This window comes from Ochotona curzoniae, unplaced genomic scaffold (genome assembly GCF_017591425.1).
Source record: "Ochotona curzoniae isolate NIBS_2020 unplaced genomic scaffold, NIBS_Ocur_1.0 scaffold_4701, whole genome shotgun sequence".
In the NCBI taxonomy this organism is placed as follows: Eukaryota; Metazoa; Chordata; class Mammalia; order Lagomorpha; family Ochotonidae; genus Ochotona; species Ochotona curzoniae.
In genome coordinates, this window is record NW_024467122.1 from 40,808,298 (window position 1) to 40,834,720 (window position 26,423).

Consider the following 26,423-nt stretch of genomic DNA (forward strand, 5'->3'; position numbering starts at 1 on the left):
AAAGACAACCATGATGCCCTAAGGATGAGAAACAATAAGGAAAAAGGAACCTGGATTCCTCACAATATGATAAAACTACACTATCAGCCCTGTTTTATTTATGAACAAGAAACACTGACTCCACCTTGTTGAAAAAAAAAATCGCTTGAATTTTCAGTAATACGCTCAGCCCATCTCTGACTAATGCATGTGGTGTTCATTTAAATATAAATCCATCCCTTCATTAGACACTAAATCAGCCAAAATTGAACATAATTGTCTAGATGATTCTGATATGAGTGATAATGTCAGATCAATGTGTGGCTTTCATGAAACATTGTCCCCCACAGTCAGTTTCTGCCCTCCTCCACCTTCTTCACTGAGCACACACAGATATAAACACTCTGATTTTATCCACAAACACATTTTCAACAAGTCAAAATTCTGTCAAGCAAACCATAGCCAGCATTTGTTTATCTTAGTAGGAACATGAATAAACAGATGGAAAGGTGTTATGTGTTTGATTATAGAAGTTTCTGCTTTCAAAACACAGAAATGCACTATGCAGTTGAGAATATATATCTCTTACTTGGATGGGGAAAATTACCACTTTCTTGTAAGGTTTCATTTTACTAGTAGGAAAACTAAAAAATCACATAAGTAGAACACAGCAGGATCACATTCTGATCTTTGTTTTCCTGAAGATTCACATCTGAGTCTCGCTACACAACGATTTCACTCTTTAGCTGTACAGTGACACATTTGGTCAAGGCCCCTTTTAATCTAAATCTTGATGAGTCCACTGTTTCCCACATAGGATTTAGAAGCTTGTAAAGAATTATTTCATGCATTTCAAAGACCCACCTGGACCCTGCGGAAACATAGAAAGGAAAGATAAGACCCTCTAACACTGAGAAATCCCTTGTCGTCCTCCACAAGTGTCCAGGGCTTACTTTTTGTCTTAATGCATTTATAGTAGAGGAATCTTTTGGACTTATTGATCTGAATTCTTCATTTCCAGTGAGAAGATTGGAGGCTGTTATATCATTAGATTCCCACTCCAAATTCCGTGCTTTTTTCCCTAGTCCAAGATGCTGAAAACACAAATCACAAGTTGGGAAAGTTCTCATTTCATGTCTCCAGCTTTTTGTAGACTCTCGTCCCTGAAAGATAGACTCCAGCACTGTCAGAGTTTCCAAGAAGCTGCTTCAGAAGGGTTTGTGCAGGGGTGGCAGGTGCCTTTTGAGTGCTGTGCGTCAGTGGCACAGGAGTAAGTAGCAGTGTCTGCAGGTTGGGCATCTGTGATGGACAGGGTGCTTCTTTTGTTGGAGGTGTCGAGTGTGGCTCTGACTCTTCCGCTGGATTTCTCTCTCTCATTTGAGCGGATTAGAATCAGCAGGACAGGGCCTGTGCCCGAAGCTTGTCTATACCATTGTAAATTGGTTATAGTTGTTTTGTAGCTGCAGTTTATGGTGGTATTTTCACCTTCCTGGATGCTCAGAGCCTGAAGCTTTTCTTCTTCTTGTTGGCTGCTCACCCCTAGGCAGAAACACAGACAAGAGGTCATGAGTCAATCACTACATTTTAGAATTACAATTCAATATTAGTAAGGAGCCTTAACCCTTTAATCATGTGGATTTTGAAACTAAAACTCCCTGTTTCTGTCATCATGATCCCCAACTCACTGATCAGCAGAAGACAGAAAATCATCAAAGTCTCTCCCAGGAGTTTCTCCATGTTTCTTCTTTTTTGGATCTCAGAGCACTCAACTCTGAGGACTGAACTAGAGGCAGGCCCCTCAGTCAGACATTCTCTTTACTGAAGGTATATAAGGTTCTTTCTCTCTGAGAGTCTCAGATGTCTCACCTACCCAGTCAGATAACCTCAACCTTTGGTTTGAAGACACACACACACACACACACACACACACACACACACACACACACACACACACACAAACACAGGATTTCAAAATAAGGGGAGCCTGAGTAGAGGAAAACACTGCTATCTACTGGTGACAGCACTGCACTGCTGGTAGCACATGCTCAGCAATGGTGAAGCACGTATGGAACTAACTCCAAAGAAATCACTATTCCATCCCCTGTGTTCCCTGAACTCTTGCTCCAGCTTACAGGGAAAACTGCTATAAGTTAATTCTATTAAGAACTCATAGAAAATATTGGTGTCTAGTTTTGGCAGAATACCTCTGCTAGCTTTCTTAAGGTGATTACTATCTGTGACAATGAATCCATCAGCTTAATCAATTAGTTAATTAATTTGTCTTTTTGCTTTACCTTTATGCTGGGTTGAGATTATCTGCAAACATTTGTATTGACTGGCAACAGAAATCTAATGTGACTGGATTAAATAAGAAAAGGAAGAAGTTAATGAGTTCTAGGTTTGCATCAAAATCTCAAAGGTCAGAAACTTGAACTCCATGATAAAAAGCTACCAAGTCAGTAGCAGTATGGGGAATCACTGCGGAGAGCTTTTCCTGAGTATTGCATTGGCTCCCCTTCTGAGCTCCATAAGCTGCAGGAGCCACCTGCAAGGCTGCTGGTGCCTGAAGACGTGTGCAGCTGCAACTCCACTGCTTGTCTTCAGTGCAACTATCATCTCCGTTGCAGCTATTACCATTCTCTTTCCTCTCTTACATGTGGAATATATCCCTGATCACTGGAACCAGAATCATGTGCTCACAACTATATGTACAAAAGATGAGATATGAGTTTCTTTGTTTTCTAAGGTTGCCACAGCAAATGACACAGATAAGATAACTTGGGCATCAAAAACTCTTTTTCTCATAATTCTGAGTGTTAAGGAGCTAAAGCCAAGGAGTTAGCAAACTTGGTTTTGTTTTAAATGTCTTTCTTTGGTTTGCAGGTGAATGCTTTGCATTGCATCATCATATGATCATCCTTATATCTGTATTGTCTGTATCCTAATTTTCTCTTTTAGTAAGGACATCAGCCATAGTGGAGTGGGCTTCATTCAAACAGTCACAGTGAATACACCATTTGCTTTTATACATTGGATGACCACAGCTTCCTGAAACAACCAGTAAAGTCAAACTAACAGAGGCAGTCTCAGATGCTCATGAAAAATGTTTGCTACTTTTTATACTTATTCTCCTATGAACCTCTTTGACATATTATTCTCTAAAGAACCTATGTGCATCCTTATTGAGTTCATATTGTAAATTTTATACAATGTTAGAAGGGTAGGTTAAAAATCAGAGAGAACATCCATGGTAAACACTAATGTTACATAGTGACTCAAATAGTACAATAAGAGAATCACAGCATAGTCTTCTAGAATGTGGGGACATAATTTTCCCATTTTTCCCCAAAAATCTACTCTCCTTTTGAAAAATAGTTTCTGGTGCTCACTTTGGCAGCACATATACTAAAATTGAAAAATAGTTTCTGGCTGCCTGATTAACCAGGATGAGTTCTGAATGCCTAGTTTAGAAAAAAACATGTGATCCAGTAATCTGAACTTTGATCTTGAACTGAGTGTTGTCTGGCCTAACTTAGCTATGATGTTGGTCACACCTAGGAATAACATCAAGTGAAAATGGAATACATGTAAGAGATTCCACTGAGCAGGCTCAGAAGGCAGAGATCAGTTGTTTGAGTAGATGAATCAGAGTCATTTGTCATCAACTTTATTTTGTGTTGATTTCTCTCCTTTGGAAATTGCCTATAGCCTCCTAGGGAGTTCTTTACAATCAAATTGCAGATAAAGAAACATCAAGTCTATACTTCATTTGGATTTGCTCCTTATACTAATGCCACACAAAATTAGAAGTACAATCCCACCAAAGAACAATAATGAAAGAAAATCCCTCCAATGAGCAAAATATCAAGTGGGCCATTGGAAGTCAACATTATGAAGAGTGAAAGAGGGCCATAAGTTCTGATCCAATTTGATTTTTTAGTGGGGGATTGATAGCTTGACTAGATGGGAGGAACTGAATTGGAAAATGGATGACAAGAAAATCTTGGGTTCTTAAGGAATGGTCAGAGACTAAGAAGATAAAGACCAGGGTGGTGGAAACTCTTAATAAAGGACAAAGTGATGTAGCCTGTGGATTTGTCAACATTGTTTCCCAGCTATTCCAATGCTTGCTCAATTATACCATGGAAAAAGTGTCCTTTGTTGGCAGAGAGGAAAGCCATGCATGAGCTCATAGGCATGGCTTTTCTCTTGTTAAGCTTGATTTAGAGCTAACGTTACTACTGAATGCTTCACCGTTAACCACAGAGATGAACACTGAGCCCGTAAGATGGCATCATTCCCCAGGGTAACTGACAACATACCTGGAGACATAGGCTGCTTACTCAGGCCTATTCCATTGTGAGTATGGATGAAGTTTACCCTCACTGAATCAGAAACACATACTTTCTCCTGCTTGCTTGTAACACTTCCATGGGCACCATATTAAGAATTTTCTTGTACTATTTTTCTTATGAAGAACTGTTTGCATAACAAAATATTCCAACAGCAGCCACACATCCATGGTTCATCTAATCTTACTACAAGCCAATTTAGCCACAAGTGACTGTCCTGTTGAAATGTGAAGTGCATAATGATTCACTTATCAAACTAGAAGACAACACCCCAGAAAATATAGGATTCTGTTTTACCAGATACAATATATTCTACTTATTAGAGAGCATTGTATGGCAGTGTCTCCTCCATTGTTAGAGTGTTTGGGATGAGGCATCAAACAAGCTGTCCTAAGATTGGATTGTCCAATTCTTAAAACCAGTAAATCACTAGCAAAATTTTCACTTCCTATACATGTTATTTTTACTTATGTTGCTTTGAAGGCACAAGCATGGGAAACTCCTTTTTTTCCAAGGGCCATTTGATATTTATAGCATCATTTATGAGTCATAAAATTATCAGCTTTGGAATTAATCTGGTAGGAGCTGGCTTTGTGATGTCTATAAAGCTGTCACTTACACACAGGCATTCTATATGGGCACCAGTTCTTTCCCAGCTACCCTACTTCTGATCCAGCTCCTTGCTGTTAATGACCTAGGAAAAGCACCAGATGTGCTTGGTTCTCTGCCACCATGTGGGAGATATAAAAGAAGTTCCTAGGTTGTGATTTTGCCTTAGACCAGCACCAGATTATGACCATCTGGGGAGTAAACCAGTGGATGGAAGATCTCTCTCTCTCTCTTTCTTTGTCTCTCTCTCTCTCTCCAATTCTCTCACTTCATAACCCTTTAAGTCAATCTCTATAAAAGGATAAATATATCTGTATAAAAATTAACCATCTATAGATTGATTGAATTTTGAGTCCCCAGTTTGGGGCCTTTGGCAGAGCCAGACAAATGATTCTGTGGGCCTTGTACAGTCCATGGGATATTCCAAATCCTATAAGGAGGAATGGCTTCATTAAAATGGTTTCACGAAACTTCCATGGGCACATTATGGGGACTCCTAGGCTACTTCTCCAGCAAACACAAGAAGTCATCTATCTTGTACAAAAAGAAGTTACTCTACTAACTAAAGTGATTGACACCAATTACCTATGGGAAAGTAAGTGACCACTAGAGAGCAAGTATAAAGAACATGTCTGGGGCCTGGCACCATGGCCTAGCGGTTAAAGTCCTCACCTTGAACACACCAGGATCCCATATGGATGCCATTCATGTCCCAGTGGCCCTGCTTCCCATCCAGCTCCCTGCTTGTGGCCTGGGAAAGAAGTCGAGGATGGCCCAAAGCCTTGGGACCCTGCACCTGCGTGGGAGACCTAGAAGAAGTTCCTAGCTCCTGGCTTTGGATCAGCGCAGCACTGGCCATTTCATTCATTTGGGGAGTGAATCATCGGATGAAAGATCCTCCTCTCTGTCTCTCTTCCTCTCTGTATATCTGGCTTTCCAATAAATAAATAAAATAAATCTTAAAAAAAAAGAACATGTCTGAAATTCAGGGGCTGTTTTATGGGATTTTCTTGGTGCTTCTTTCCCAAGCAGTGAAGTTTAACAGAACAACCTAGCACCAAATATAAAACAGGGTTACTGAATACTCATTTGAGACTGACAACACCACCATGTAGAGAACCCCACAATCTACTGAGGTTATGGCTAAGAGCTGGGCAAATATAAAACAGAAGTCAAGGAAGAAAGCTGTCTGTGCCAGGTGCAGCCTCATGACCAAGTCTGGAAACAAGAATTCAATAGCTTTCTACATATTTTTTTTTCCTTTTTAAAAAAGTATACATTTTACCTATCTGAAAGGCAGACAATGAAAGAGGGAAGGACAGAGAGAGAGAAAGACAGACCTTCCACTTGCTGATTTATTCTCCAATGGCTGAAACAGCCAAGGTTGGGCCGGGTCTAAGCCACCTGCTATAAACTCTAACTGGGTTTCCCACATGGCTAAAATAACTCATCCATTATCTGGTGCCTCCCAGGCATATTAACAAAGGAGCTGGGTCAGAAACAGAGCAGGCAGGACTGGAACCAGCATTCTGATACAGGATGCTGGAGTTGCAAACAGAGGCTTAATAAGTTGTACCAAAACATCAGCTCTTCTACATTTTTCTTTGTTCATTATAAGTATGTGTGCCTTCATAAATGCTGCTATCTTTTCTCTCCTAATCGCAATTACAAATTGTTGGACACTGATTTTCACAACCTAGTCTGTATATAACTGCCTAAGTTCAGTGACAATGTCTATGTGGTTACTACAGTTAGAGATTCACGTGGCGACTTTGGATCTATGGGTCTCCTGGTCATAAGGAAAGCGTGAAAACTTAAATTGTTCAAAACAAAGTTTCAGGCTCTTCGTGGAGGCACAGAGTAATTCTACTGTTCTTTGCAGGTTCAAATACATGTGAAAAATGCATATAAAACATCACTAACTGGAGGGTGGAGTTCCAGCTATCAGTGGGTTGCCTGCCAATTCCACTCTCCCTCACCCTCTTGGTGAGCCTGGCTCTGGTGCCTGTAGACAGTCTTCCTTTTCCATCCAGCATGAGAAGGACACTGTAGGAGGCTGGGCTTCTCTTCCTTGTCTGGTCTGTTTTCTGCACTTCTGGTCTTGCAAGACCTAGTCAGTCTGTGTGACACACTGAGGCACTTCCCTCCAACCAGAAACACAGATGGCTTCACATGGCTTCTTGGCAAGTTTCAAGGTCATCTAAGCCCGTTAAGCCCTTGGATGATTTCCTGTAAATTTTGTTGGGATCCTGGTGGATGTTTTCCTGTCTGCCACTCTTTGTCTCTGGAACCTCAGGATACCTGCATGACCCAGCAGACTACGGCTGTCCAGTCCCAAAGGGGATGTGAATCCTAACCTTGGCCAGAGGGGTCCAGAAGCCACATCCTCTGTTCCTTTCTCAGGACTCTGCCTTAGTCCCAGAGATAAGAATATTTCCCTGGCATACAGTGTTACCATGCTTATTTTTTAGACATTATAGCTAATTCCCTATCATTCAATGATTCTTCATTATAAAAAGTTTCTAGGTCATGTGACTATGATGCTTTTTGCTCTTGGTAGGACTGTGACCAAGATAGTAGGAGTTTGTGACATACATGAGATAAAAGATGTCAGTTAAAGAAAGATCAGCCATCACATGCCGTGAAACAGCATGGTCCTTGTAAGGAACGGGGTGAGCTAAGTGTTGATGAATGCATGTAGGGTGGTGTGGGGAGGCAGAAGAGTTAGGCAGGGCGGCTGCACAGTGTAAGCCTGAACAACCTCTCGGGCAAGACAGTAATTGTTTCAGACTGTTGCGCTGTTTTCCCTGGCAATGTGCACAGGGAAAGAAGCAGAAGAAGGCCTAAGTCTTTCACACACATGAAAGACTGGATGGAATACCAGGATCCTAACCAGCCCCGCTGTTAAGGCCATTTGGGCAGTGAATGGAAGATATTCTCTCTCCCTCCCTCCCTCTCTCTCTCTCTTTCTCTCCTCCCCTTCTAATTGCCTTTCAAATACATAAATAAAGCATGTGCTAAATTGCAGTACTGTGCATCTTTTATTTAAAAAGTGTTTCCCCAGGTATTGCTAAACAGAATGAATACACTACTTTTTAAAATAATTGAAGCAAGGTAGGTAATGAAAATTTTTGGACAGCTTTCTGGGGCAACCGAACACTGGATGAGATTTACTGAGAGATAAAGTCAACGCGATTGCCTAGGGGGAAAACGCCCCACTGTGGCCACAGAGAGAACTGACACATAGTTTCTGGAACTCCTCAAGGGTTTGCGCTCTGCTGGCTTAGCAAGGGCAGTCACTGTGCCACTGAGAACGCAGTAGTACGTGGCTGTGTCTGCCTCTTGAGCTGATGCTTTCTTCAGGTGGAAGGACTTCTCGCCCTTGTTAAGGTCAGCTGTGAAGCCATTGGCGCTTTTTCCTGTGGTGTAGCTCAGGAGGAGCTGGAGGACCCCTCTAGGGTACTGCACGTACCAGAAGAGAAAGGGACTCCCTGAATAGGAGTAGTTGCAGTTCACTTGCACGGAGCCCCCTTCAGAGACAGAGATGTGTTCCTGGGGCTGCGTCACCGTCTGGGCTCTCGCACCTGTTAAAACACCACATTTGGATCAGGGAGCGCCCTCCATAATAAATAGACTATGTCCTCAAACTCTCAGCAGGTCACTAAAATAGCGTAAAGAAGCTACTCACTGTGTGTGAATATGATCACCAGCATTGAAATGAGGGTAGACTTCATGTCTGAGCCGTGCAGAAATGGTGGCTCTTTTCTGCAGAGCTTCTCACAAGCACTTTCATTAGAGAAGTGAGTGAGCACAACTTGGGTCCAGTGCAGAAAACTCCAAGTGTCTGGTCGCTTCCTGCTTTTCTATCAACTGCAGTCTGTGGAGCACCTCCCCCAAGAGGCCAAAGTTGGCACTGCAGATTGTCTCTGAGTCTCAGAATGGAGAGTGATTTCCAGTACCCAGAAGAGCCAGGCGTCATGCTACACTGAATGTACTGGAAAGCTCTACGTGTAGAGCTCCGAAAATTTCTGCAGAATATAAGTGGAATTTTTAATTCAAATAAAAGCCTTTAAGATAATGCATTTGCTAAGATGTACTCTCATAAAAGAAGAACCATTTACAAGTTAACAAATGAATTCAGATGTCTACCTAACAACCGTTATCAAAAAATTCAAGTATAATTAACTCAAAAATGTTTTCAAAAGACAACCTTTAGAACAATTTTAGGTTTGGGTCATTTGTAAGTATGATAGTCAAGAAGTATTGAAAGATCACACATCGTAAGTATTCCAATTTTTGTTCAGGTGTTTAATCAAAACACTGAAATGTTACCAGACCAAGCAATTTCCATCCATCACTATTGATCTTCCCCACAGAGCAAATGGCTCTTTAAAATTTTTAGTTCTGCAGGTTTTTTTTTATTTTTATACGAAAAGGAGATGACCCTGAAAGAGCAATTCAAGAAAGATGGTTGATTGAAAAATTCCCTGATCTTCTGCCCTTGGCCAAAGGTCTTCTCTGGCTACCAACCAGCTGTGGTTAGAGAACTCAACTGAGATATGTCATTCTAATGTCAAATATAAATCCAGAGTTGGATTGCAAGGAACCCAGGATGAGAAAGGGGCACTCCAGATCATGAAGGGAGCATTGCTTATGGAGATCTGAAGAAGTCTAAAAAGGAACACATTTTTAAAATGTAACTTAAAAACTTAATATTAAGTTAAAAACATTAACCATTGTAAGTATACAGTTCAGTAGTGCTACGTACCTTCCCACGTACAACAAATCTTACTGCAGTACGTACTTCTTTCTCCCTAATCTCCACTTTCTTTTCTCTGTTCTAACCTGACTTTGCACATTCTCATTTCTCTCATTTTGTATCATATTCTTTGTCCTGTTTCACAAAATCTCAGAAGTATAGTAGAAGACAGAAATCACTGGAATAGTGTTAGTGTCAGAAGAAACACATATATATCTGTATAGTTATTCACACATCCAGCAGCACTCCAGAAGCACAACATGACCAGATCTAGAGACTCTTATAATACATGGAGAATGACTAGACACAGATAAACTTTCCTAGAAAAGATAGACGGGAAGTTTATCAAACAACTAAGTAGAATCAGTAGTTTGTGAATAGAATAGACTTCCTGGATGAAGATGAAGGAAAAAGAAGTAGACTGGGAAGCAGAAAAAAAGTTAGGAATCTGAAGCATAATGGTCTGATCATAACTTAAAAATTTAAAAGACGAACATCATCAAAATGAATATAATTTAAAATTTTTACTGCATATATGTTTTGAATGAATAGCAGTTTGTAATGAGTCACACACACCATTGACTAGAACAGTAACCTATTGATATTAACAAATCTAGCAATATTCTGCAATATGATTTCATCATAGTATTAGTAGCCTTTACCTCAGAAGAACAATAGACACCCTCTCTAGTCTTTCATATCTGTAACAATGTAGGCCTTTTTGTTTTAAACAGTTCTCACCCTCTGACTGTAGTCCTTCCACCTATGTACAAACTGAGGGTAGAGGTGGAGTAGCTGATCTACAACTAAAACACTTGATGGCTTAGAAATGTTTCAAAGTTATCTAATTTGAAATATTTTTAAACTTACAGAAAAGTTACATGAATGATACATGACTTTTTAAAAAAGATTTATTTACTTTTGTTGGAGAAGTTGATTTACAGAGAAAAGCAGAGACACAGAGAAAATCTTCACTTCATAATTGGCCACAATAGCCAGAGCTGAGCCAATCCAAAGTCAGGAGCCAGGAGCTTCTGCCAGGTCTCCCACACAGGTGCAGGCTTCCAAGGCTTTGGGCCATCCTCTGTTTCTTTCCCATGACATAATCAGGAGAGCTGGATGGGAGGTGGAGCAGCTGGGATGTGAAGCAGCACCCATATGGGATGCCAGTCTTGGGGGTAGAGGATTAGCCTATCAAATGTTGCACCAGGCCTTACATGGTTTTCTAACACTGAACTATTTGAGAGTAAGTTGCCAAGATACTCCATCACCCTGGAGCATTTCAATGTGTGAAACCTGTAACAAGGACGTTGTTCTATACTCAACATATCCACATAAAACACCAATACTAGGAAATTAACTGGGTGCATCCCTATGTCTAATGTCCAGACTCCATTCAAGTTTTCACATTGTCCTAATAAAATGTTCTTTGTAGATAAACAGTCATGCTCACAGGTATGACCTGAAATTTTTAAGAGATATATTTATATATTTGAAAGGTCAAGCTACAGAAAGACAGAAAGATAGAGCTTCCATCCCCAGGCTCATTCCCCAAGAGGCCACAAGGGCCAGAGGTGAGTCAGTGTGAAGCCAGGAGCCAGGCTTTCTTCTGGGTCTCCCACACGGAAGCACTAGCACCATCTTCCTTTACTTTTCCAGATATATTAGCAGGGAGTTGAATCAGAAAAGGAGCAGTAAGGACCCAAATCAGTACCCATATAGGGAGCTGGTGTCACAGATGGTAGTTTATCCACTGTACTACAACGCTGACCCATGACATAGAACTTTCGAAAGTAGTTATTGTTCTTTTAATCTCTTTGCATTTCTGTTTTGCTTGTTACAATACTGTAGCAAGATAACAATGAACTAATGAAGAAACAGCAAGGTGCACCACGAGAGGATATCTGTCATTATATTAAAGTGGCCTCTATCATATATAAACTTATAAAAATAATTCTATTGAGTAATGCTGTGGCATAAAACTAGAGTAGACATCAAGGTATATGTGTTATGATTTGATTATTGTATACAGCCCTTGTTTATATTCGTGGGGCAGTGATTTTTCTGTTTTTTCACTTGTTGGACACTGTTTAGTGAACCATTAAATCTGTGAATACAAAATTAAAGTATGTAATCACAAAAATTAAAGAAAAATGAAAGAGAGGAAGAGAGTAGGAGAAGAGAGGGAAGTATCATTTTGTTCTTAGAATTTTAAAATTGTATCTCTGAAACACATGAAATCTGTTCTCTTTATGTTAATAAAATTGAAAAAGATCTACATGCTAATTGCATGTACCTTTTGTACATCAATCATATCTCAAGTTTTAAGGGAGAGAGAAAGCAAACTGTTAGATGATGTTGTGCTTATGATATAGTTATAATGATGCTTTCACATGTGTTTGCTTATCTTCAAACTCACCAACACATACAGATTAACTTTGTATCCTTTTTGCATGTCAATCATATCTCAATTTGAAAAATGAAGAACTACAGGAAAAAGAGAAGACTGGAAAACATTTCAATCAGACCAGTATTGTGTCTTTAATTTCCCTTCAAGATCGACTATTTTCATAATTATGAAAGATGAATGATCATTAAAAATGCCATGAAAAATAAATATTATAAAAAATCTTTGCATGGATTTCAAATGGTTTCTTTAAAACACAAAAATGAACTTATCTTTAATCCTATTTTCCAAAAACTTCTTGAGGTACTTTCATCCTTCCCCAAACAATCAACTCTCTTGTATTATTACTCTTAATTTCTGATTAAGTCCAACAGAAACCCTCTGCAGTATATTCACTCCACATTCCTGAGTCCCCAGGACTTGAGTATACCCTAGGTTTGGGTACAGCCTGCAGGTGTCTTGGGAGTGCTGTGTGCTCAACGCACAGAAATAGGTGGCTGAGTCACTGGGCTTGGAGTCTCTGATGAGCAGGGAGAAATACTGGCTGGCTGTATTGAGCTGCGCTGTAAGTCTTCCTTCTACTTTGTCCCCACTGGCATATGTGGACATCACCAGCTCTGGACCTTTTCCAGCATACTGTCTGTACCACACGAAGTTCTGAGAAGCACGGCTGTAAGTGCAGTTGAAAGAGGCCAACACTCCCTCTGCAATGCTGAGGTATTCTGGATTCTGCTCCAGCTCCTTCTGTTGACTCCTTACCCCTGTACACAAAGACCAAAGTCAAAGATTACTTGGGAGTGGATGCTTACTATCCAGAATTGAAATTATCTTCCCACAGGCATCCTACCCTCCCACCTTCCCATAGACCTAAAATAGACAACAACTTCAAATATGCTTCTTTATGTCCCTATAGGAATGCCCAAAACTCACAGCTTAATTGAAGCCACAGAATGACTAGCAGCATGATCAAGGATTCCGTCATTCTTTTTTCCACTGGATCGCTGAGAATTCAGACTTAAACCCTAAAGAAAAGTCTACTTCAAGACATTTTTCTCTTTTTCTATTTGTGGGAAACATAAATAGAATCTGCTCTACCAATTAGAAAGAAGGGCTCTTTTGATTACACCTGCTATACCGCTAAGTTTCGTCACCCCTCATGCATGCGCGTGTGTGTGTGCGCGCACACACACACACACACACACACACACACACACACACACACACAGCAGTATTCTAGTGCTTTCCTTAGGGTACCTTAGAAGACACTGCCATCTAGTGGATTCCTGAAAATGATCAAAGAGATATTCAAAATGCATGCTCTTGTGTGAACATGAGTTTCTGGGTTTTTTCTTTGGAGGGAGGGGTGTTGTTGTTTTATGATTTACTTAAAGGCAAAAGTATGTCACTTTCCATAAACTAAGCACTTACGTGTAACAATTAAAATGATACTTGGCCTACATCCCACTGTGGTTCCTGGCTCCAAGCCTCTGCTCTACCCACTACTTCAATTTTCTACTAATGAGCATCCTGGGAGGTTTTAGGTGGTGACTCACATACTTGAGTCCCTATCACTCACCTGGGAGACCCAAACCGAATTCCACATCCCAGTTTCTACCTGGTCCAGCATTGGCTGTTGCGAGTATTTTGGAATGAACTAGTAGATGACAGCTCTTTCTCAAATAAAATGAACAAACTGCACATGAATAAGAAGTATTTCGTTCAAGTCAAAATGTGTGTGTGCTGGAATGCTCTGCGTGTGTGTGTGTGTGTGTGTGTGTGTGTGTGTGTGTGTGTGTGTGTGTCTTCCCCATTCTGCCTCTGTAACTCTGCCTTTTAAATAAATGAGTTTTTAAAAAATAATTCTTTCAAAACTAAAGAGCCAAAGGTTTGGCTAAACATCTATGATTCCAGTTCATAGCCTCAGCAACATTTCTTAACAATGCCAACAGCTAAAGGAGCTTGGAGTTCTTCATTTCATTTTGTGCCCATGAGACCTGAGTATCACAGTAGCACTTACTTCAGTTGGTGTGATAGAAATGGAACTACTATCAGTACCCAGCATCTAAATAAAACCCAAGTATCTACTAATTTGTTATTTTCTCATATTATGTTCTCTTCTATAAACTCCTAATATTATAAGGGTTAATCTCTAAAAGCTACGGGTCTGATCTGTCTCTATAGTTTCATTCTAACTGAACCAACAAACCAAGAGAAGACACGGGGCTTCTTATGTAAAAAGCTCAACTGGGTCCAAGGTGAAACAAACAACCAGCTACTATTCGTCTTCTCTCCCACAACCTGCTTGATGCCCTTGCAGAAACTGGTGGCTACCAGCCAGCAATGCAGCAAGCCATGCAAGCAGAACCCACCAATGATCTCATGCTCCCACCACTAATTGCAAAGCAAAATGGGAAATAGGCTAAACTCAAAATTTCCTCCTCCAAGAGGACATTCCCCTTGACATAAATCCCAAACAGGCTTGTCTAAGGATGAGTAACCAGTAACACAGGAGGGCAGCCACTCTCATTGGAAATGTTATAACAGGTAACAAAGTGGAAAGGCTTAAAATTAGAATGTAGGCCTGAAGCATGATATTCTTAAGCAACATTTTCTTCTGTAGCCATTACAATCTAAAAAAAAAAATAAACAGGCAAATAGAGCTAATGTAGAAATGTGTCCAAGAGCTATATCAACAATGGTGAAATGATGGAATTCAGCTGGCCAAGATGTTGCCCTACAGAAACTTCTGTACTTAATGTTGTCCACAGGGCACATGAAGCTCCTACAGTACCTGAAGGACAGCATTGTGGCCATCAGCCCAAATGGAAAAACCGCCTTGCAGTGATCGTTTTCATTTCTTCAGCAGAGGATTTTCTAGATATGCATCCTGAGTAGCCAATACCTGTGGCTTAAAAAGACAGTTTATCTTAAGGTAAATGCTACTGTAATACTAATTTTGTGTCCATTTTGAATATTTAAGTCATGTTGTTAGCAGCAGCAGAAGATACCTTTACACATGTAGGTGAAAGCATGCATATTTATCAATATATTTCCACTAATGTACATAATATATAACTATTATCTATGAATTTGATACCTTTCACATTGTCCCACAGATTTCTATTATTTTTCTTTACCTCCCAAAACATTATAATTTCCATTGATCTACCTTCAAGTTTGCAGATTTGCTGTTGAATCCTTGTGGATTTTTATTTAAAGAAAACGCTCTCTGCATAGCTATTTATCCTCCGTGGGGAGTAAGGGGTTATGTGACATACAGGCACACACTCTGCTTCGGTCTTTCGGGGACCCACCTGGCAAGCCCAAGTGATCAAGCACTATTCCTTTTCACTAACGTCTGGAACCCATTTTGGGAAACATTAGGCCATCTAAACCTTCACACCAGTAATGCAGAGATGGGACAAAGGTTCGTTAAACTACCACAGTACGCTCTTACCAAGTTTCAGTCACCTTTTTCTAGGTTAAGTGTTTGCTTGATTGGTGTAACCCTTTCTTTGGTGTTCGGTTTAAGTAGATTTGCTACTGTCTTACCAAGTTTCCTGTATCTGGCATGACTTTTCAGGCTTCTTTTGAAAATCCAGAGAAAATGAGTGTTTCTTGTGGAATTGTTTGCCTCTATTTCTAGGATTCCCATCAAATGAAAAAATGAAAATGCAAGAAACTCAAGATTCTATCATGCCTCAGGCACCGAGTTCCATAGCTTGTCAGAATTCTCTGTACTTGTTAAAGGTTTTTTTTTATGTAATGTCCAGGACTTTCCACTGAACCTAACAGGATGAATAGAAGAAGTATATGAACTTGAAGTCTTTAAATGTGGAAGGCATGCTGCATCTTTCTTTAACAGCAACCTCAGGCCAGTCCAATTGGTACATCATCATGGTAACAATCAGATCAGAATAACATTAAAATTGAACTCTGATCCACCCATAGGAATTTTCATGTTGATAAGCATGATTTTTGACCAAGAGAATAATAGCCTCTTACTTGAGTCCCTTAGCACATGAGTTCTGTATAAAGTCCTGTGCAATTATACTCTCCATTGAAGAGTATAATGAAAATGCCTTGATCCTGCACTTTATCTCTGAAGACAATCTTTTGAGTATGATTAGGCATTGAGTAGAAAAAGAGAACACATTGATTTGGGGGTAATCTTAGCTTTTGAGAAGTGGAGAGGCATGTGAAATTAAGTTGTTTGTATGCTAGGTCAGGCACCACAACAGAGCAAAACAACCATATGGTCTGCTGCAGACCAGCAGAAGCTGCTGCACCTAGTTTGTTATTTCTGTCCATGCTCCGTGAGGACAGGAGAAGCTATGTGAATATGGCCTCTCCTGAGCTGTATGACTACATCAACAGCAGCTTCCCTTTCCATTCCCATTCTTGCACACACTTGAATAAGCTCACTCTTTTCTCAAGCTTGCTCACAAACATGTGCATTTCTTCTGATGTCTGAGCAGGTTGTGCCATAAACAGTACAAAAGTTGCAAATATTCAGTGACACTGCTCTTATAGCTTGATCAGATTGATAATCATAATGACCCAAATAAAATGTAACAATGAATTCCAGACTGGATTAACCTGTGCCCCTTTGGTTTATATGCCTGGAGAAAGGTCCACATACATCTCTGTGTCAGAAATGGTGATTGCTTTTTGACCTTCTGTTTTGTTTTATTTCAGTTTAGTCAAAGACCAATGTGTCAGTGTAAACTCTGTATTGTGGTAAAAATTGATAATAAACTCTTTCCTAGCTGTGTATATTCTGAATCTGTTCATTGCTATCTGAACCTGGGATCCTATTAGACATGATTTGGGTTAACGCTACATTTTGGTCCCAGCTGGCTTAGGATAATTCCATTAGTAGTAGCTTTAAACAAATGTTATTTCAGATGAATTAGATGTGTCAGCCTCTGTCACATTTATCAGAAAGTCAGGGAAAGTGGAAAACTACTTGTGAGAAAAATTTCTGGAAACTAAAACAACGTAGGATTTCGGAGTGAACCCTCTAGAAAGACAATCCACTGTGAGCCCTTCATACTGCTGCCTGTCCTGCTGTAAGTGCCAGCAATGTAGGGTTGTGGCCACTCTACACAGAGAAGCACATGCACACTACGCAGCTCTGAAGGCAATGTCCACCTTAAAACAAAGCAGACTTGCTTACTATTTGCCGTAAAAGTGTTGAATTCACCAAACTCAAAGTTTCTCAGCTGTGACCCAGTGGTAACACTGCATGCACAGCATCCATTGGGGATTTAAGGAAAAGAGCAACTGAAACAATAAATCGATGTGTCTGCAGTTTTCTGTGCCAGAAAGCTGACCCAGGAGTCTAAAGTTTCTGCTGACATCATTAATGAAACAAAAAAAAGTTTATGTGCTTGTTAAGAGGATTAGAATCCAAGACCTGAAAAACTCCATTTATACTTTTGAAAGAAGACCTGAATTACTTTTTAGAAAGTTAAATTTCCCAAAACAAGTCGAAGTGGACCTTTTTTGGAGGACATAATGTGTGCCCATGTGGGAATTAACCATTAGTTCTGATAAAACGCTCGAGCAATTTTCTGGTGTACTTTAATGAAATAAAATTCCTTTTTGGAAATTAGTGTAATGCACTCTGATGACTATTAATCGTGTGAGGAGCCTAATAGCTACTACACGGACAATGAAAAGTGGAATAATTATGAGCCAGTCCATTAACCATAATAATAATTTTTAATCAGCGCCTTTAAAATCTAAACTCCTATAAAATGTCTACCAAGACTAATTTGATTTGTTTCCTGAGGAGCTTTTTCACTTCCATTAATTTGAACAAGGACTTGGACAACTTAAAATTATTTGACTTAAGAACTTACTTCCATACTTTTCAATGTCTTTTAGCTCTTTTTAGATGTATTTCACTATGGGGTTACTAGCTTTAGAGTGGACCTAGTTCATTGCTATCATGCCTGATAAAGTGAAGCCAGGTGAATGAGGAAAGGCTGTGACCCTTAGTGCATCTAATTACATAACAGAGGCCACTGAGCAAGAGCGGCAAAGAGCAAAAGAGAATTGAGCCACATCACATCAAGAAGCAGAGAGAACACAGACACACACGGTTCAGAGCTGCTAAATCAGAAATAGGAGGAGGAAGAAGGAGAGAGAACTCTCGTTCACTCATCCATTAATTCATTTGGTAAATATTTCTAAACTACTGTGAGATAGTCACTGCCATAAGCACTAAGAATAAAATCATTGATTAAGCAAACAATGCTCCAGACCTCATAGAACATATGTCTTAATTGGAGGTACAAGCAATGGAAACATGGCTGTATATATCAACAATGTGGCTGCATGTGGGAATTCTTACCAAGAGGGAAATCACCAATGTGTTGTGGTAGACTAAACAATGGTCATGGGATGGCTCCTGCAGTTGGAAATATCAGCAAAAGTCAGGAGGCTGACTTTCATACGGTAATACTTGAGCTGAGACTTGAAGGACAAATGTGAGTCGACTCACTGAAGTTTGAGGGAAGAGCATTTCAGGTGCATGAACATTCAGACCCAATAGGGGAGATGACATTGGAAACACAGACAATGGAGAGAGATCAGTATTGCTACTGTACAACTAACAGGTGAAACTGAAGGACCAAGGGAGACTCAAAGCCTACAGGACTTTGTAAGTCAAAGCCTAATTTCAACCCCTCTGGAAACACATCAGATGCATGCTTCTCAAATTTTTAAGTGACAGAATCACCTACTCAAGGCCAAATACTGCTGGTCCTCCATGAGTAGCAAATGTATTTCCTTGGAAGAGCAAAAACTAATTAGAAGGTAGCTTGGACCACACAAGTATTTTACAAAATTTTTACGCAAAAATATTGCTTATTTTGTGTAAGACTCTAATGATCTATAATCTTACTTTGTTTATTTTTAATGGCAAAATATATAACCTCACAAGTTAATAGGAAGGCAAATTAAAATACTGTGAAATTTTTACCTAAGAAAATGGGAAATAATTTAAAAGCATAATGCCGGTAATAGATCAAGTGTTGTAAAATCAGTATCATTATGAGCTACTATTGAAATTTCAATTGATTAAAAAATGTCCTCATGTAAATTGAACTTATTTTCCTTTTTTCAAGCAGCTCAGTTTTCCATTAACGTTATACTTTTAATGATGTTCATAAAACCATCATCTGTAACACCAGATAATTAGAAATGACAGCTAAAAATATCATTTTTAAAAACATGCTTATTACTTATTTGTTGGAAAATCAGAGTTACACAGAAAGTGGGGGGAAACAGAGGGAGAGATAGCTTCCATGTGCTAGTTCACTCCCCAGACAGCTACAACAACCAGGAACGGATCAAGTCAAAGCCCAGAGCCAGAGGCTTCATCAGAGTCTCACAGCTGCACTTGGGCCATCTTCTGCTGCTTTACCAGGTGTATTAACAGGGAACTGGGTTTTAAGTGGAGCAGCTGGGACTCAAAATTATGTCCATGTGGGATGCCAATATTATAGGCAGTGTCATAGCCTGATATGTCAGTGACAACTTGTGATTAATTTTTAAATGACTCTAAACAGTGAAAGCAAGGCAGTCATTTAAAATGATGCCCACACGGCTCACTGTGATGGATCAGTGACTAAATGCTCACCTTGTAGGCACTGGGATCCCATATGGGAGCCAGTTCATGTCCCAGCTACTCCATTTCTCATCCAACTTCCTGCCTGTGGCCTAGAAAACCAAAACCTTGATACCCTGCCCCCTGCATGGGAGATCTGGAAGAAGCAACTAGCTCCTGACCCTGACTTCAGATCAGCTCAGCTCCGGCTATTGCAGCCACTTGGGGAATCTACCAGTATTTGGAAGATTTTTTTTCTCTGTCTCTCTTCTCTGTAAATCTGCCTTTCCAATAAAAATCAATCAATCAAAAAGTCAATAAAATGATGCCCACAATATAAATTTCCTCACATGAAAATACCTGAACACTTGCATAATATTGAGAGAACCATGTCTGTTAATAAATACTGGGTTTAGTTTAAGGACCTTTCATTGAAAAAGATAACCATATGATTGTAATTTTTTTCAAGATTTATCTATTTTTATTGGAAAGTCAGATATACAGAGAGGAGGAGAGACAGAGAGGATGATCTTCTGTCTGTTGATTCATTCCCCAAGTGGCCACAATGGCCAGAGCTGTGACAATCCGAAGCCAGGAGCCACTGATCTCCCACTTGAGTGCAGGGTCCCAAGGCTTTGGGCTGTCCTTGACAGCTTTCCCAGGCCACAGGCAGGGAGCAGGATGGGAAGTGGGGCCGCCAGCACATGAACCAGTGCCCATATGGAATCCTGGCACATGCAAGGCAAGTACTTTAGCCACTAGACTATATCACTGGGCCCCATGATTGTGATTTTTTTAAAATGGTAATAATTGTAGTTTCTAGGACACAATATTATGGTAATGTTCTGGTGATTATATCTTGTAATTTATCTAAATGAATGCATATAGTTTAATAAAATTTTAATTTAGTTTAAATTTGCAGCACACAACATCCTTCCTTCTAACTGTGGATCCTGTTCTGAAACTTGTGTTTACAAGGCCGTTGAGGAGTGGTCTGAATGCTAGGCATCCACCAGTGCCTTCCATTTGATTGTCAGTCACGCTTCAGTTACACCATTCCTGTGGACTCCAATTTTTTCAACTTATAAAATGAGGCCCATGGGATGGATCAGCATTTCATAAGATGTGATTAATGCAAATATTCATGCTTATCACATGCAGAGTTGAAATTTTTACTTGTTACATGTTCAAGGTTATTTTAATTTGTGTTAAGAAAAAAAAACCACACATCAAATATATGAATATGGCTGTAGTGATCATACCAGTTAAAACCAAGGATTGTCTTTACATTATTTTATAAAAATCTGTTTAACATAAATGCCAATTTCATATCACATTTGGCATATAATGGTTTGAGTGGTACACAGTGAAATTATGAGGATTATGCAGAAATGGAAAAAATGCTGTTGTTGAGGACATAGCTTTGTGAAAACTTGCTCCATAGATTTGAACCCTGAGCCGCAAGGCAGTCCACTTTCTTAACGGATAGGGCAGAGTTGTAGAAGTGAAATGTGGGGAAACTGCCCCAGGAATTCAAGACCGAAGTAATGACAAACGGGAATATAAGAAAAGAATATTCTAGGGAAAGCAATATTCTCCTCACAGAGATTTTTAAATAACATGACCTCTAAAAAAGAAAGAAAACACCTATACTCCCAACCACAAAAGTATGCCTGTTTTAAGAGACCCCAAATGCTACACTGCGGCACAGACTGTAGGTACCTGAGAAGCTCCACTCTGTGAAGCCCTGAAGCAGGTGGCTGCATCTCTACAACAAGACGATGCTGAAAGCACTATATACTTTCTCTCCTAAGAGTCCTTTAAATTTTTTTCTCATTCTGCTTTCTGGCTTGAGTGGATCAATGCCAAAGATGCAAGTCTCTCCCTAGGACACTACCAGATCCAGTGGAAATTGAAGAACTTTCTTTCTTGAGAAGTACAATTAAGAAAACTGTGCGTTCCGCTCTAACAACTCGGGAATGAAGTAGCCATATAGGCTGCTGTGTGATTTTTAAACAGATACAGAAAATGCATTAAAAGTTGACTACTTTTTTGAAGATTCTCCAATTGCAGTTTGCACAAAGGAGCACAAAGACTGCAGCCACCCCTATGTATGTTTTAGACTTATGGAGAAAATAACCACAATTTGCTATTTTTTTAAAAGATTTCTTTTATTTTTACAAAGTCAGATTTACAGAGAGGAGGAGAGACAGGGGGAAGATCATCCGTCTGAAGATTCATTCCCCAAGTGAGCGCAACAACCAGTGCTGCACCAATCCGAAGCCAGGAGCCAGGAGCCAGGAACTTCTTCTAGGTCTCCCACGCAGGTGCAGGGTCCTAAGGCTTTGGGCTGTCCTCAACTGCTTTCCCAGTTCACAAGTAGGGAGCTGAATGGGAAGTGGAGCTGCCGGGATTAGAACTGACGCCCATAGGGGATCCTGGCGCATTCAAGGTGAGGACTTTACCTGCTAGGCCACGGCGCCAGGCCCCACAATTTGCTATTTTTATAGACATCTCCATAGCCCACCAATTTGCAGCACAGCTACCGAGAAGAAATGAAGAATGAAACTCCCAAGGTCTTCATGTTTCTAGCCATGAGACTAACCAAAACCTGAAAAATAACCAAGCCAAATTGCTTGTTTCTCTAAGTAAACTCTCACGAATCTGTTGGTGCAGAAACCCAAGTCCTCCCAGAAATTACATTGCTGCCCCGTGCACAGAACACACAGCTCCCTCTGCTCCCTGGGGAGTTAAAATAGAGGAGAGCATGTCAGGATCAAGTGTGGATTTGTAGGAGAAAAAAACATTAGTGCTGGGCACCAAATCTATTGCTACTCTCTTTCCATTTTTAGCCATAATAATTCTTTAACATTTACCATTTACTTCAGAGCATCCCTCCCCGCTGACCACCAAGGAAAATCTAGAAAGTTTAATTTCTCTCGTTTCCAATACAGAAATCTATTAAATCAAGCCACAGATGTGAATCTAGTTTGGGGGCATTGTAGCTCAGTAAAAATGATGTTATATATGAATTCATCTTAGACTTTACATTAAAGAGGTTGGCACTGTGTCATAGCAGGTAAAGCCACCAGCTTTGGCACTGTCAACATATGTGGGCACTGGTTTGAGTCCCAACTTTCAACCTAGCTCTCTGCCAGTGCACCAAGGAAAGTAGCAAACGATGGTCCAAGAACTTTCACCCCTGCACCCACACGGGAGATCTGGGAGAAGCTCCTTGGTTTCGGCTTCAGACTGGTCCAACTCCAGTCATTATGACTATTGGGGTAGAGTTGGGAGTAGTTGAACTGGGGGGGGGGAGGGTGCTGAGGGTTGAACCAGTGGGTGGAAGATCTCTGTCTCTCTCTGTCTCTGTCTCTCCCTTTGTCTGTGTAGCTCTCTTTCAAATAAATAAAAATATCTCCACTTTAAAAAATAATTTAAACTACAGTATTCCAGAAGCAATAGAGTATCATTTTCTGTGCATAAAGAAACAAACAAAAAAAGCCATTATAGTCCATTCAAACAGATTGGATAAGGCATATGTGAAATAAAAGGTGATTCAACCATCACCACAGTAAGATAACACGTTCAGAAGCCAGACTGAAGAGTTAGGCCTTTCTCCATACTTAAATTGTCTTGTTAGTTTTTCCTAAATCATATTCATTGAATCATCTTACATTCAAGAATAACTGTCATTAAATGGGAAATTATTTTCTACCAGCACAATTCAAACGTTTGATTAGATACATATAATTTAGTTCAATCCTTACAACTGTGTTATTGCAGATGAGGACATGCAGACACTGTAAGCGTGAATAATGCTGTCTAGGGTCACATACTTCAGTGATGGAGACGGCATATCAAATGCTTGTCTTTTCATCATCGCCTGAAACCTGAAGCAAGCCAGAAAGCAAGGGAAATTCTGGGGTTTGAACATTTAGCTCACAGAACATCCCCATAAGAGCAAGTAAACATTACAAACACTTTGAATATTTGCACTTCTCTTTTTCTTATAACTACAAAAAAATACTTGCTGCTTGCTATTTAAGAAATAATCACACAGTGAAAAAATTCAGTGTGTGTCTGTCTTTCAAAGCTTAAAATATTTTTAATTTCCCCAGAAGGTTTCCCCTTTTCATTCCCAGTGCCACAGCAATCTCCTAAGAACATCAATTTAAAACTTACATGTAGGGTAGTTCAGCATAGCAGTTGACAGCACCACCTAATACATGCATGTCCCATATCAGAGTGCCTAAGTTTGATACTCAGCTCAAGTGCTTGACTCCAGCTTCCTGCTAATGCAGAACCTGGAAGGCAGGAATGATTCAAGCAGTTGGGCCCCTGACACTCATATGAGCGACCCTGAGTGAATTCCCACATCCTAAGTTTTGGCCAGGCCTATTCTGGACAGCATGGGCATTTGGGGAGTAAGCCAGTAGATAGGAGTATGCTTGTTCTCTCTCTTTCTCTCTCTCTTCTTTCTTCCCTTCTTCCATCCCTTCCTTCCCAAATAAATCTTTTAATTTTTACAAAAACATTTAGTCCATATATACTTGGAATTTTACCTGCTGGTTACATTTTTATGAATTTATTTGGTTCCTCAGCTAACTTGTAAATTTCTTCTGATAAATTTCTTCTGAATAAAACCAATACTATAGATTGGTGATGAACAGAGCAAAAGTCCTGAAGCAGCACATTGTGGATATAAGGGCTTTGTAATCACCCTAGATGAACATATGTACTTTGTTTCTGGCTTATCTGCTAAACTGTTAACCATCAAAAGGAAAATTCCCTCCCTGAATACAAGGGATTTCACAATTTCTTTATGTATCTTTATGGTACAAACTAAGCTTACCATGAATCAAAATTTCATGTATATTAATTAACTTATCCCCCGCTACAATTGAGAGTAAGAAAAGTTGACTCCTGGCCAAGGTCACGCAGAAGCAGGTACTCATTTGGCTCCTATGCCTTTGCTCTTAGCCGCATGCTGTGCAACAGAACAAAAGCAAGGCTACATGTTATGAACTGTCTGTCCTCTTGGGTAAGTTAGTAAGAAATGAAAGGATTGACGATGCTGGTGTTTGGGGAGTATTCTAATAATTTATACATACTAGTAAGTTCAGAGCAAGAGAGATTTGCTAGAATCAAAGAAACATTTTGTAAAAGGCTTTGATATAACTGAGAAAATGGAAACAGGAACTCAATGTACAACGAATAGACAAGAGGAAAATGCAACGTTATTGGTGTCATTGACTTCTTACTTTCATGTATGCGTTTTTGAGTGTTTTGTTGAGCCATTCAACGACCACAGCCATAGGCTCTCAATAAGCCTCAGAATCCAATGATGAAAGAGGTCAAAAGATGAATCCACACCTATAATGCCCACAGCCAATGTGTTTGTGTTAGGACGCTGCACCCCCTAGTGGACAAAGATTTAACTGGAAGGGATATTTTCCTAGACTCATCCCAACATAATTTAATAGACAACGGTCAATTTTACAGAGGTCCTTGTAAATCTAAGGACAACTCTCATGGTCTCTAAGGTATGCTTATTTTTATTTATTTAAAGAATGAAGCATCTTGGTGAAAGTTTTTTTTTGTCAGTCTAGGAAGAAATCTGGCTGTATTCAGATTTCTTCCACTTACTGTTGAAAGGAAAAATTCTAAAGAAAAGATGGCTTTTTCTTTCTGTGTAGGGGTGAGCCAAGGAGAGAACATGTAACAGCATCCTTCTACCCTGAGTGTCCAGGAGGGAGGCAAATCTGTTATCAAACAGTTGATCAAACTATTTCCTGTGGTGTAAACAAGAGCCTGGGCAGGGACCCAAGCTCATTATCTCCAATGTAGAGATAAAGAAAAGTCCAAAGATTCACTGTTTTGTTGGATGAAAAGACCAAACAGTTCTCCCTGCACATCGCAGCCACCCAGCCCGGGGACTCAGCTGTACTTCTGTGCAGTGAGTACACACTGCTCCTGCAGGCACCTGCGTACTATACCCAAACCTGTGACTGCGGCTGAAACCTCGGCTCCTTTCCTTCATCACAGACTTTCTAGTAAAACATTTTCCACATTCTTTGCTCATGTGGAAACTAATGCATACACAGCATGCACTGAGGCATTTATCAAAACTGTATGTATGCTGGTGGGTACCATTACCTGGCCTGGTCCAGGCTGCTCCCTATCATAGTTCTTGTGCTCACCTGCAGAAATTGTTTCCTGACAGAGGAGTTGCTCAAGCTCCTCCTTCAGAACCTCTCCCAAAGCCCGATCTTGTGTACACCGATGGATCCATGTGCCAGCCCTACTTAGTCTACCTCCCGTCCTAACTGGCCTTCATTTCTTCTGGTTACTTCTGGTTACCATTACTGTTGGGTGTTACAGCCCAGCCAAGCCTGGTCCACACCCAGACACAGCTCACACATGGCTCAGCAGGGGCAGAGACCCAGCCTAACCCATCCTACACCTACTCTGGTTCTCACAAGCGTGTGTGTACTGGAGTCTAGTCTAGCCTAGTCTAGAGCACCCCAGAACCAGTCCACACTTGTGCTGAGGGACACTGCAGCCATATCCAGACCAGACAGCATCCTCCATTATAGCCTTCAAACTCACCAGCAGGAACCACAATTCCAGCCAGGGTGTCTCCTTACCTCCCCATCCAGGCCTGTTCACAGCCATAGATCTTGTGCATGTGCCCAT

The 26,423-nt window shown here is 40.2% G+C and overlaps 3 gene segments (V, D, J or C); all 3 read right to left on the bottom strand.

Annotated features, from left to right (window-relative positions):
- Positions 1-1,027: 1,027 nt before the first annotated feature.
- On the bottom strand, positions 1,028-1,838 carry LOC121148509. The segment is given in 2 exon segments: positions 1,028-1,518; positions 1,665-1,838. Coding segments are annotated over 2 exon segments (405 nt in total).
- Positions 1,839-8,012: 6,174 nt separating this feature from the next.
- On the bottom strand, positions 8,013-8,886 carry LOC121148497. The segment is given in 2 exon segments: positions 8,013-8,527; positions 8,629-8,886. Coding segments are annotated over 2 exon segments (447 nt in total).
- A 3,030-nt stretch (positions 8,887-11,916) lies between these two features.
- On the bottom strand, positions 11,917-13,178 carry LOC121148493. The segment is given in 2 exon segments: positions 11,917-12,867; positions 13,037-13,178. Coding segments are annotated over 2 exon segments (486 nt in total).
- Between the last annotated feature and the right edge of the window lie 13,245 nt (positions 13,179-26,423).